At 44.9% G+C, this 13,142-nt stretch overlaps 2 protein-coding genes across 2 annotated transcripts; both read left to right on the top strand.

Moving 5' to 3' along the window:
• Nucleotides 1-8,298: 8,298 nt before the first annotated feature.
• On the top strand, nucleotides 8,299-9,030 carry H257_15413 (hypothetical protein; the record flags this gene model as incomplete). The annotated part of the gene is made up of 2 exons (XM_009843523.1): nucleotides 8,299-8,415; nucleotides 8,500-9,030. The coding sequence occupies 2 exons, from the start codon at nucleotides 8,299-8,301 to the stop codon at nucleotides 9,028-9,030; spliced, it is 648 nt and encodes a 215-aa protein (XP_009841825.1).
• Nucleotides 9,031-10,448: 1,418 nt separating this feature from the next.
• On the top strand, nucleotides 10,449-11,580 carry H257_15412 (hypothetical protein; the record flags this gene model as incomplete). Its single annotated transcript, XM_009843522.1, has 2 exons — nucleotides 10,449-10,691; nucleotides 11,392-11,580. 2 exons carry the CDS (start codon nucleotides 10,449-10,451, stop codon nucleotides 11,578-11,580), a joined length of 432 nt encoding a protein of 143 aa, XP_009841824.1.
• Between the last annotated feature and the right edge of the window lie 1,562 nt (nucleotides 11,581-13,142).

Raw genomic sequence — 13,142 nt, 5'->3', positions numbered from 1 at the left:
CTATTTTCGTGATTTCACGGCATCTGATTGGACAAAATTGATAATTCCAAAAACAGATAGACACATATATGAAAAATATAAATCAACAATACAAACTTGAAGATAGATTTAAACGAAACTAAACAATTTCAGAATTATTTTCGGAATTCGCCTTGCGCAGCATACAAAAATGCCTGTTTCACCTTGCTTTTTCTGGTTAATGTCTTCTATTTTGAACTGTCTGGACCAAACTGATTTCGAAAGACAATCTAAGATTCTCAGTTATTGCCAACGTTTAGAAAAAGTGTCCCTTTAACCTAGTTTTTGGCGATAAACGCGAAAATTGGCAAAATATTGAATTCTTCAAATTTTGGATCCAGACAGTGAATTTTTCACTTTTTCCCAATTTCTTAGAAATTGCCTAAATATCGAAGGTTTTGGTTTCTTTTTACATCCAGACTCACCCTAATACATGTAAATATTTGAAGGTTTCGTAATACAAACTTGTTATTAACAGTAAAGTATGCTTGCAAAAAGATCGCACTACCCATGGGGCCCCATGCTAGCCTTCACCCCTTCACTCAAAGTGCTACTTGCAATAGTCATCCAGCATTTCGCCAGCTTACCCACTGTACCACGAATTAAATCGTGGAGGTATCCTCGGATGGATTGTAATCGAAAACCAAAGGTACCAGTCATCGCAATTGGCACGTGGCTCGATCCCAGCTCAGATGATTGGCTAAAAAGTGACAAATCAGTAATCTATTCGAGAGTTTTACCTGTGTATTTTTTGACGCGATTTTGAGCTGACGGCAGCAGATGTCGTCTTTCAACTTGTGGCGAGCATGGCTTGGTGTTCAGCTGAGCTTTAATAACTCGTGGAATGCACTGTGAACCCCCTTGGTCATTTTGCTCCGCGGCTTCGAAATGCATGCAGCATATTCACCACAGCTCCACACAGTACTGTGGCCGCTCGAGAGGCACGCGACAATGCAGAAGAATTTTGAGCAATCGTGGTTTCCTAGGCTCGTACTGCGGCATTTGCAGTGAAGATATCTTGTGGGCATTTGATGACCAACAAGATCAGCTGTGGTGTCAACGCGCGATTTAATACACATCGTACAACTTGTAGTCACAGTGGTGTACACCAATCCTTTGGATCCTACGTCGTCGGCCTCCACGAATGCACCAAAGGTGGACACAAGATTCGATTCGTACGGACCAGAAACAGCGCTACCACGAATGGGCACAAGGCTCCTCTCGTACGGAGCAGCGACAGCGCGTTCACGACTGGGCACAGCTATCAATTGTAAGGTAAATAAAATACACACAAGCGTGGTAGGAAAGCGATGCACACGAAACGAAGGAGAGCTTAGTTCAGAAGGGGGAAAATTGGGTTGTTGTGAGCTTCACATCACGGCCTACTGCAGACAGATAGGTTCAGTCAGTTCCAAACTTGGACAATTCTTAATACTACAATATAACTAGTCCACACTATCCGTACTGAGTACGGATCGAAGTCAAGGCATGCAGCCTCTGCATAACCAACTAACACACATCCCTAGTAGTCCACATTATCCGTATTGAGTACGGATAAAGCCATGTAATAATAACAATATTCAACACTCCCACTTGAAGAGTGATACAACGCCGCAGACATGAATCGTAATCAGATTCTGATGTGCCAATCAGATGCTAGCTAGGTTTCGTACGCCCATGTCATGCCACAGGACAGGAACTCGAAGTGCTTCACAGCAAGCGCCTTTGTCAAAAGGCCAGCGAGCACCTCTTCTGGCTTACAGTATTTTTCATGAATTCTACCTTTCTCGACCAAGTCTCGAGTAAATAGATATCTTGTTTCCATGTGTTTTCTTGCACGATGATTTCCAGTGTTGCAGACAATATCTATCGGAGCGACATTGTTTTGACAGTGAGATCTCGATTTCTTTCAACTTTAATTTTGAGTATATAGTTTAGATATCCAAAATCTTTCATCATATATCGTCGACTCAATTCTGCTTGCAGTTCGTCAACAAGAATTTGGGACTTTGAAGTTATCGTGAGGTCATCAACGTACACAACCACGATAACACAGTCATGTTCACCTTCTCTCACTTTTTGGACGTAGATGCAATACTCCTTATTGCAACGTGCAAAACCCAATGATGTAAGGAACTCGTGAAGGAGTTGGTACCAAATTCGAGGTGCTTGTTTAAGCCCATAAATACTATTGGCAAGTTGGTACACAAGGTGTTTTGTGTCGGATTGTATATATCATGGGGATTGTCTCATATAGAGTTTTGTACCCTGTGGTGTAGTACCATTCAAGAATGCCGTGTGAATATCCATCTGTTTAATGATGCAGTCAAAGATTACACCAAGCGCAATGACTACTGATCTCCCCCCTTAAACGAAACGGGGTAAACTTGATAATTTTTGAAACTTTATATTATCCAACCATATCGGAAGGTGATGACTTTTTCAAAATTCGAACACTTGAATCGTTTGGCATTCAAATGGATGACATCATTTCCACTGTGAGAAACTGCTGGAGACGCACTGGCATACTCAGCTCTGACTTGGAGACGCCCAGCGCTTGAATGCATGTATAAATGGTTGGTTCAGACAGCCTGAAAATACCTGTAAGAGTTAATTTACTGTGTGAATTGCATAATTTGCTCCGTTTCGTTTAAGGGTGGAGATCAGTAATCGTAATGATTCGAATCGTGCCACAGAAGCGTACACATCGTCGACGTCTACACCGTGAGAACCGAAAATGTGCGCACAAAGATCAGGGAATCACAGGTAACCATTAGGAAGTGTGTGATACAGGGAACTTTACTGCGACAGTAGTTCATATGTGCACTGCATATGTATATGAAGGGAAATATTCATCTGTAGAAAATGCTGCTTGAACATAGGATTGGGTTCTTTCCTTGCTTTGGTTCCACCAGTACTACTAATAGTTCTATTAATAGTACACGTCAAGGTGTCGCTATTCATAGTGCACGACATGTTACAGTATTGCACCGAAATGGCAGAAGAGGATATCTGCCAGAAACCACCCTTAATAAAATCATATGTACAATCCTGACAAAAGTGGTGCCCACCACATTTTTTACGACACGCCGAATTACTACAGTGCAAGCTAGTACTAGTACTCGAGAACAATTATCAACAGTGCTATGTGGCTGGCTTGCTCAAATACTACACTCGCTTGGGCTTGTGCGATGTAGTTTCGTCGTCGTCATCCCTGTTGTGGATGTCGACAAGGATTTCCTCGTGCGTGCATTCACCCAGCGCAGGAATCATTGAGCCCTTGTGGTTGTACAACAGGATCTTTGTGCTCATATACAAGTCCATACCAAGTCGCAAGCAAGTGCAATCACTACGAAGCTCGGGATACATGTTTCGAAGCACCTGGTTCCTTCCTTCGTGTTCGCACTTCTGGACCGTAGTCAAAGTGTGGGACACCTAGTGACATATCAGACACATAATAATATATAGTACATGCTGCTGTAATCAGGGTACTAATACAGTACTACTGTACTTACTTGGAATAAGAGGACTATCCATTAGTATGGTACTAATCCATGAACCTCGTCAGGTTTTACTGACGGACTTTCCCCAGTCGATACGCCACCTGGACCACTGTAGAATGGCCACATCTTGTTTGAGACCGCTCCTGTCGGCTGGACCGTCCTTGACCACGCTAGTTACTATGCGTCCTCGATCTTCTTCCTCAGTACCGAAGCCCCAGTCTTCATGGATGCAAGTGCCGCGCTAGCACAACCTGGTACTTTTTCGCAGACATGCCGTTTTGGTATCGGATAGTTTATGAATATTATCCTTATTTAAGCAGAAACAAATAATTATTGTTTATAGCAATAAGTGGTGGATTTCACCATTTTATTTAAACAGTACCGTGTAGCTCACCCTTGTCCCCGTGTTCCACAAACGCCATAGACTTTTTATCACACCCCCTTCAATTAAAGTGAAAGCCGGTGGATGTGCTTCCATGGAAACTCAACGTAGTGTACCGCTAATGCCGCGTCGTTAGCTCTATGATAGAAAAACAATCTCGTGAGCGCCAAGAAGGCATCGCAGCCGTGCCCGGCGGGACCGAGAGATCGTCGACACCAAGGCACATAAACTCCAGGCAGAAGCGATGACGACCAAAGGAAATTGGTGGACGAAAAGCTCCAGGAACAGCAACAGCTCGCGCGAACGCTTTATACTGTACTAGTACGATGCATACCAACTTTCTGTTAGCCAGATCAATACCATTATTCGACCACGACCTCGCAAAGGTTGTGGTCCTGCCGTGATCACGTAGACATACTGTAGCTTTCACGACATGCATGCTCCTCTGCAACGACCACTACCCACTTAACTGTACTGTAGAACGTTGAGCTACACAAACGAACTCCCTGACCAGAACATCATTCATCGCCCATGATCTCGCTCAGGCCGTAGTCCGGCCTGGGTCCCTGACCAACTGCAGACTACTTGGTCGTAGTATTAACTAGAGACTACACCAACTCTACACCTTACAATGCAAAGCAACCTCCTGTGATTCCAACAATGATCTCACCAAAATCGTTGTTCAGCCGTGACCACGTACACATACGACAGCTTTCATGACGTGGCTTGCTCTGCAGCGACCACAAGCCTGTTTCAGCCGTGCACACACATCTGTACTATGTTCAACCTTGTATTTACGTCGTGAAATGGTGGCTAAGCTAATGCCTTGCTCGCTACTCCTACACAATCCACACTTCAAGCGCTCGACACGGACGTGGTCCAGCCCTAACAACCGCTTCTAGTGTAGATAACGTGGCACGCTCTAGAACTATCGATTACATTATACGAGATAAAGCAACAAGAATACCCCCCCCCGGCTTCACTGAAACAATTCACTCGACCCCGGCCTCCCCCCACCATCGTTAAAGCCAGCCCATAACATGTATGCATTCATCATTTTGCAACGACGAAGAACCATGCCGCTACGAGGCCACCGATGCCGCTACGAGGTCACCCATGCCGCTGCGAAGCCACCCATGCCGCTGCGATGTCCCAGTCGACCGTGACATCCATGTCGCGAAGCACCGACTGCTCGATGCTCGGTCTGCGCCACCCATTTCTGTTGGTATACTGTAGGTCGTAGATGTAGCTGACCAAGCTCGTGGAAAATGCACGGCCAGTGGTTCGACGTGGAACTTGACGTGGCCGCAACGATGACATGGACCGTTACGCCACGATACACCACGACGCCATGACTCAATCATCTGCGACCCCATGACCCCATGATCAACGTTCCACAACAACCACCATTACCCCATTAAGTCCTCAAAACTAACCGTGGTATGTTAGAAATAAGTACACAGAGTAGTGGTGTATTACATCAGATTTTGATTAATACGTTTTTTGTGTGTTTGTTTTGTTCGCCTATATAACCTGTTTACCGTCACCACAATAAATTGTAAAGGATGAATTAATACGCAACAGGAATTTAATCGATAATCAATACTCCTTGGTTGACACGGTAACGACAATTAAAAAAATTATTTAAAAATTTAAAATTAAGAAAATATTATTCAAAAATTTATTATTTTATTAAAAAGTAGATTATATATGATTATATATAGATCAAAAATAACAAAAACTATTTTTTTACCACGAGGGTTCCCGCGAGGTAGAAATTGAAGATCGCCGTTAAGTGCTTGGCGCCGGCCATTACGAATGGTGCGGTTGACAAGTCTTCGCATCGTCATTCCCGGCACGACCACCCCGATCGATTCACACACAGCAATGCAGTGCACACATACGTGGTGTCGCTTCCAGTACATGCAACCGCCTGTAATTTTGTTGTTGAATCTGGTTACTTTTCAGCCATGTGGGGGTTGTAGATGTTTCTCTAGGCGGCGCAGGTTCCTGTTGATTGGATGGCGCCTGTTTAACTCAGGGTCGCGACCTTGCCCGAACGCAACCTCCTCATCGTCATCTGGCGGTGCATTCAGATGTTGAACTTGCCATGTCGCTGGCATGTGAACAATTCGTGCATAAACTACCAGTAGGTGTTTCTTCAACAGACTTGTATATTGTCGTTTTAGCCTGTCGCCAATTCGACAGCTGAAGCCCATGGAAGTCGATGGCGCTATTCCCGCCGCATGAGCTTCACCGCCTCTTGTATTAAATGGGGGACATGGAGTTTGCCGGTGTAAAGGAACTACCATTATTAGATTACATAAAGTAGTATGTATGTGTAGTTATGGGTAAACATACACTTTTGAGCTCAGCATTATGTTGCTCATTCGGGTTGTTTGTAAGGGGCGTTCCAGGTCACTGTGTTACACTTGCCACTTCCAGAAACGTTCCTCGTTGTCACGGCTGTAGGGGGCTACCAAAGGCAGCCAATTGTCGAAGAAATAGGTACTGAATTTGCGGTGTACACGATAACCACTCCACCTTTGATGCACCCGCTGCATTTCTTGAATCAGTTGGTTGTAGTTTTCCACCATGTGTAACATGTAAATGTCAAACGACACTTCGCATCATTCCGCCCAGGATAAACCATTTCGCTTCTCCTAGTACTAGTACAAATTGCCAAAATATCAGTCTATAATTATTCAATAGTGTTAGAAGTACCTTCTTCATGACGTGGAAGTAGCACACAAGGTATTGAATACCTGGTAGGATGGGACGCAGTTCATTAACCATCCCACGGTGCTGTGCACGGTCTGCATCTCCCTCTTCGATTCCATCGTCCAGGCGAAAGAAACCTATCGCTTATTCGAACTGGAAGCAACTTTAGCGAATCGCTTGTGCTGCACAGTGATTCGAGCATTTGGTCCATCCAAATATCAGCTGTTCTGTTCGTCTCACGGACAAAGATGGACCTTTCCATACGAGGTGTTGGTGTGCTCAAGAACCCACCGCTTTTCGGTGTTCAACTTCAACACCGTTGTTCAGTGTATGTGCTGCCATCTCGGTCTCCCATGGAGTTGTATGAAACCATCTAGGCGAAGTGGCATGCTACGTGGACAAGCTATGGCATGTAGTCGTACCTAAGTCATTGCGACGTAACTTGGCACTTCGTAACGAATGCTAAGTTAACGTCGCAATGACTTGGGTAAAAACAAGACATAGCTTGTCCACGTGGAACTTCGTGACGAATGCCAAGAACTTTGGTTTCAATCGTCCACAGTCGTCCCTGTTGAAGTACCGGTGCACACACCTACGCATCATGACACCGACATAGAGAAGGCCGTCGTTTTCACTAGTGATGTAGAATCCCCGAAACCCTATTATATCAAATCCATCTGGTTTTGACCGACTTTCGTCATCAGGCAATGTCTGGCACCCTATTATATCAAATCCATCTGGTTTTGACCGACTTTCGTCATCAGGCAATGTCTGGCGTTTTCAATCTGACGGCGTATGGTGTTCCACTGATTGGCCTTTCGGCGTCCCTCGCCCCGTCCGTTGTCGACTAAGTGCTCAGTAAGTTCCCCCTCTTTCGCTTTGAGATCATTCGTATGCCAACCTGGAGGCCGAACATCCGATACCAAGTGCGCCATGTTGACGACTTGGATGAAGCCATTTACCTGGAATTGAAGCGGTTTTTACACGAACACAAGTCAAGGCATAAGATCTTGGGATGAATTAATGCCTTACTGTTCTTTGACAGGCATATATTGTATATAATAGGGGTTGTTTACTACATTATAACCGATCACTTGGTCATAGATTGAACAACTGATCAATTGGTGTATGTCTGACTTGAAGTATGACAAAAATCCGTTTTACTTTGGCAATTGGGAAGTAATGGTGTTGCTAATCCGATTTACGAGGTCCTCAAATATCTTCCTCAATCTCGAAGTGCCAAAGGCAAAAATACGATTAAATACATGCAAACGAATATTCATAAGGGCATCTATGTGTGCAGTGGGCTTTGCCATTCAGATTGATGCTACCAGTCTTTGCTGAATGTAGCATGTACTTGAGAACAACGCCGCATCATTACCACTACTGTGACATGCTATATCAATTAAACGTGAATGTAAACGTGACCAACAGAATTATCTAAAATGAGTTGTTTTCATGTAGAGGCTGGACGAAAAGTTGCAATTGCAGAGATTTCGAAAGTTTCGTTAAAATGTACTATATAAGGAGATTAAATTTGGCATAGCTGTTTAAACAACTTGAAGTTCAACAACCCCTATAACTACATGTTTGCCGCCAAAATGAATCAAAATGCCCGTCAGGTTGGCAAGTTAACCAACTTCTTGCCCACCACACAATTGAATTTGCATCGCAATGCCCATCAACGCCAACGCGTCCTTAATCGCCTCCAAGACCAGACCATTCGTGATCGGTCGTATCTCGAGGCTTCCTTCACCACCCATGGGGAGGCCGCAAGAGCGGCTAATTGACGTTTCATCAATCCAGTGACGATGGCGGAGCTCACCCAGGCAGGTCAGCGCTTTGCCCACTTTACATACGCTCTCTATGCTGTAGACGTCAAGTTTCAACCTTCAAACCGACCTGCCAGGTCGCTTTGCTGAGCCGAAGCACTACTTTAGTGGTAAACACCACTTGTACGGCTACAAGATCGAAGCAGCTGTGTCGCCAGATGGCCGATGTGTTGCCATGTCTACTGCCGACCCTGGATCTCTGCACGACCTTACCATTATGAACTCTCGCAAACATGTCCACCTTGCCAACTTAGGCAAGTCGGCCTCCGAGTCCCTTGTGCCGGACCATGGAGAGCAGGCTGCCCTGCATCGTGGCTCGTGGGCTTGTCTTGTTGACATGGGCTACATTGGAATTAGCCACTCATTGCGTGGCATCCACCCGAAGCGTCGTCCCGCCCATGGTTCTCTTGATGCCAGCGACTTGGAACGAAATGCAAACGTCTCCTCGGATCGGGTGATCGTGGAAAACTTCTTCGGCCGAGTGTGGTGTTCTCCCTCTGGCGCGTATCCTGCGCCACGTACACGTGGTCCGAGCGAAACTACTCTGCGATCCAGCGCGTTACGTTTGCGTTGACAAACTTTCACTTGTCCTTGCTACCCTTGCGCCATGATGACGAGGACTTTTATGGCCGTGTACTCGCTTGCTACCAACGTATGGCGAATGAAAAGAAGCGCAAGCATCAAGAAACTCAACGCCGTTATCGGTTAAACCGTCAAGAACGTGCTGCTATGGATGCTGTTCATGTTATGCGCTTCTAATAGCTTAGCGTCTAAATTCGTTGACTTTTTCACCAAGTATGTTATTGATCAGTGGTCCAGTAAATAATCAGTAACTTGGTCATTTCGGAAACTAACGATTTTTGACACAAACACATTGCTCTTGATATTTTGCAAGGTAATTTCATGAAGTCCCTTGTATTGATTATTTGTATAACTATTTCCGAATTGACATGATCAAATTGGAAATATGGCAGGTATACAGGAAGCCAGTCATCTACTGGTTTGAAGATCTATTGGATCGTGTTTTGCTATTCCAAGGCCGAAGTTGAGAAGTTGGGAGCGTACCTGCAAAGTCAAAGTAGCCCAATCGACTGTATCGAGCTCGCTGGAGATGCCACCAGACATGTGAAAATCACCAATGTACAACGATGGGCGGCGCGCGAATTTCCAAGTTGCAGTGTCCACGTCACTCCTGGGACACTGCAACGATATCCCGTCGGTTTCTTTGGCCATTCACCGAGGCCCTCTCTTCCCATTGTCAACCTGCAACAAGAATCAGGATGAGGGGGCAGTGGCCAATCGCCTGTGCTCTCGGTCGTCGTTGCGAGCTTGTTTTTTCAAGCAAGTCCCCAATAAGGCGTGATGAACGGCGTTGCCGAGTGGATAAACAAGAACGACTGTCGACGGAAACTGATTCATCTCCAACACGACGGCGAAGCAGGAACATGCTTCAGTATTTCATGTACATTGCATTGTGGCGTTTGCTCGATGCGACTATGTTGTGTTAATATTCACAGAGAACCATACACGAAATCAGACCTTAAGGCATATAACGTTTAAACATATCCTTGTGCATCCAACTTCTTAATCAGATATATGCATTGCTTGGTACCGAAGCACATGAATAATGCCCAGCGGGTTAAAGTGGTGGTGCCGTGGCGTGAATGCCTGGAGAAGGACGAACTTGGCGGCTGAAAGTGTCGGATTAGCTGTGTGGTGCGACGTCCGCCGGGTGTATTTTGGGGTCCCATCGACAGTTCCAGGCGCGCGAAAACTATCTGTTGGGGTCCTCGACCATTGCTGCCGGGTTTCCCGCCCCCTAACCCCCGTGACGCTACGCGTGAAAGTTCCTGCGCTCCTGTAATTGCTTAATTTTGAATTCACCCCTTTGGAAACAAATTGTTCCTCTGTTCTGTAGATCGCATCGCACCTCCTCTCATATCCCGAAGCCCCGGGTACCTCTAAGTGGCAATCCCTGAAGCGACGAGGACAATGATCGACGTTCAGTGGATGGCAATTCTCCTCACGGCAACGGCAAAGGTCGTGGCAGGGGTTCGCCCAGAGGATATCCTCCCAGCGAGGACAATGAACGCGGTGGTGCTTCTGTGGGCGAATATTTTCCGCGCAGCGACGGCGGTAAAGATGACAGGGGTTCTCCAAGTAGCTATCCTTCAAGTGACGAGGACAATGATCGACGCTCAGGGCATGGCAATTCTCCGCACGGCAACGGCTAAGGTTTGGCGAAAGTTCACCTAGTAGACATCTTCGCAGCGACGGTGATGAACTCGGCGGTATGGCATAATGAAAGATAGAATGCATCCGCAAAGCGCTTTTTGGCCTAGCACCTAACTAATGATGTATGTGTGTGATCTGCTGAGCAGCACTGTGCATATCTAAATAGCGCTTTCATGCGAGCCGCCTAAGTCTGGCGTCCGAGTCTGCTGGCGGTGTCGGCGGACAATATAAATTTCAACAGAATAAAACGTCAACAAATTGAACAACGCTTAAGGTGTATATATTATACGGGTTTCTCTTTCCGCAACAGGTATTATAGGCCCATATAGGGGTCTTAAACGTCTTGCGTGTGTTGCGGATTCCGAACGATTAAACTGGGTTTTCTTATTGACGTTTTTCATGCTGTTGCGGATTAACAGACCACTAAAAAATACATTTTGCCTGTAATATCTCAATGGTTTCTCGGGATACAAACGTTATATCGGCCCCACTTTTTCGAATTCCGCAACATATCCGCTCAAATTACCTATTCTAAAACAGGTTTTAACGTGATGAATTGGGCTGCATTGTACAGACATCATATCGGCCCCGATATTTTAGACAGTGGATAAGGGTTTTCAATTCGCCCATCAACCTTGAGGTAGAAGGAAAATGCGTTGCGTTCCTTAGTCGCCTCCACGTCCCGCATGCGTGTCTTCAGGCGTTCGACTTTTTCAAAAAGCCGAGTCGCGAGGCGTTTTTCCGGGTCCACAAGGCCTTGTTTTCGCTCGTCAAAATGGTCCACGGTTATATGCATGAGCTCCAGCTCTGCAAAGACCTTCTCATTATGCTCTTTGAGGCTCTTGAGTCGGACGAAAAATTCATGACCTATTTATTTTATAAAGATTAGAAGTATGAAATATTGCAACATATATATAATTGAAACCCCGAAACCAACATATATATAATTGGTGAAAACAGCAGGAGGCATTCCACCACTTCAGGGGACCCGCGTGTGCCACTTGAAATAGGAATTTCATTGTACACAAAACTGCTTCACATTAGCAGGGCGATCGCTGCCAGATACTTAACAGGACAACCTAAGTGATCATCACCTAGGTCATCCATCATACAGATACGTGACCGATCTATAATCACCTGGCCAGCAAATATCATGTAGGTAGTCACGAAGTACTTACTACAAATTTCATCTAACGACACGCACTTATTAGTATAGTAAAATTTGCATGGTAAAAATTGTTGAATTATCCGACATGACACTTCAGGAGGGCTTGGAGTATTTCAATCCAACGAGCATGTACTCAAATTTCAATGGCATGCGTTGACAAGGAAATTGCAAAAATAGATACATCGATATTCCTTTTCTATCAACATTTATCTATTTGAGCCTTTGAAGCATATATGTTTTGCAAAATGACTCGCACCTATTCCAAGTTTTTATAAAAAACCTCGCACTTACTAGAGCCATAACTTGTCGAATTTGATTTTATAAGGTGGGCATTAAAAACTTTGCTAAACCGGCCTGCTAAAGCTTTTTTATTTCTATTGCGCACCAACGACATCGAAATCAGCTATACGGATCAGTAACTTTTCATGTGTTCGCGCATCTATTCATGTATCAACCACCCTAAATACTCGACATGAAAATTCAAGAATGTGCGAAGGGTAAGCACTATAACCGCATATTTTTTTATATAATTCGTATGAAATAAATTATACAGGAACCTAAAAACATTTTTTTTTTGTTTTTCGAGTTCTTGAAACGTTCCGAGACATATTTTAACTTGCTTTTACATTTGCAAGACATAGTATATCATTGCCGATTTAACTAGCTATAGTATATACCTAAAAGTTTCGTATTAGTAAAAGGGCCCATCTTCTCAGAAGCCCCGAAACCCTGTGCACCATAAACCGTCCCACCTATTTTGTTTTACAGTAGAGTGAAAATCTGAGTAAATTAATAGGCAGCCGTGGTGGTCGCAGGCGCCTTGGTGGTGAACTCCAAGATGAACTCTATTCAAGCCGATTGAATACTACGTAGTAGTAGAGAATAAGGCCAATCTTTCAACTTCATCCCAGCAACGTTCAGAATTCAAATCCCGGTCCAGGGCCACGAACAAGGTCACTTTTAAGTGCACCTTAAATTGGTCCTCTACGTTAGATGGACAATCGTCCCGTGAAACCTTGTCACAATTGGCAACCCTGGCATGAGCGCCGTTACCACTCCAGCAATCACGGAGCAGTCGAGTCGATGATAATCCGTGCGATGCGATGCATTGATTAACAGTTCCAAGGCCAACCCCCACCAAGTGACGAGGTGTCCGCGCTAGCCAAAGCGACGCTATTGTCCATGGGGAGCAGGGTGGAATTCTTACGAACAAGGACGTGCTTTCAAAAAAAATTCAAAAATAAAAAAATGGTTGAGCAAAATATATTAGAGTTTTATTTTCT

Source organism: Aphanomyces astaci (assembly GCF_000520075.1).
Source record: "Aphanomyces astaci strain APO3 unplaced genomic scaffold supercont1.70, whole genome shotgun sequence".
In the NCBI taxonomy this organism is placed as follows: domain Eukaryota; phylum Oomycota; class Saprolegniomycetes; order Saprolegniales; family Verrucalvaceae; genus Aphanomyces; species Aphanomyces astaci.
The sequence above is the reverse complement of the archived record's forward strand: the minus strand, read 5'-3'. Positions and strand labels throughout refer to the sequence as shown.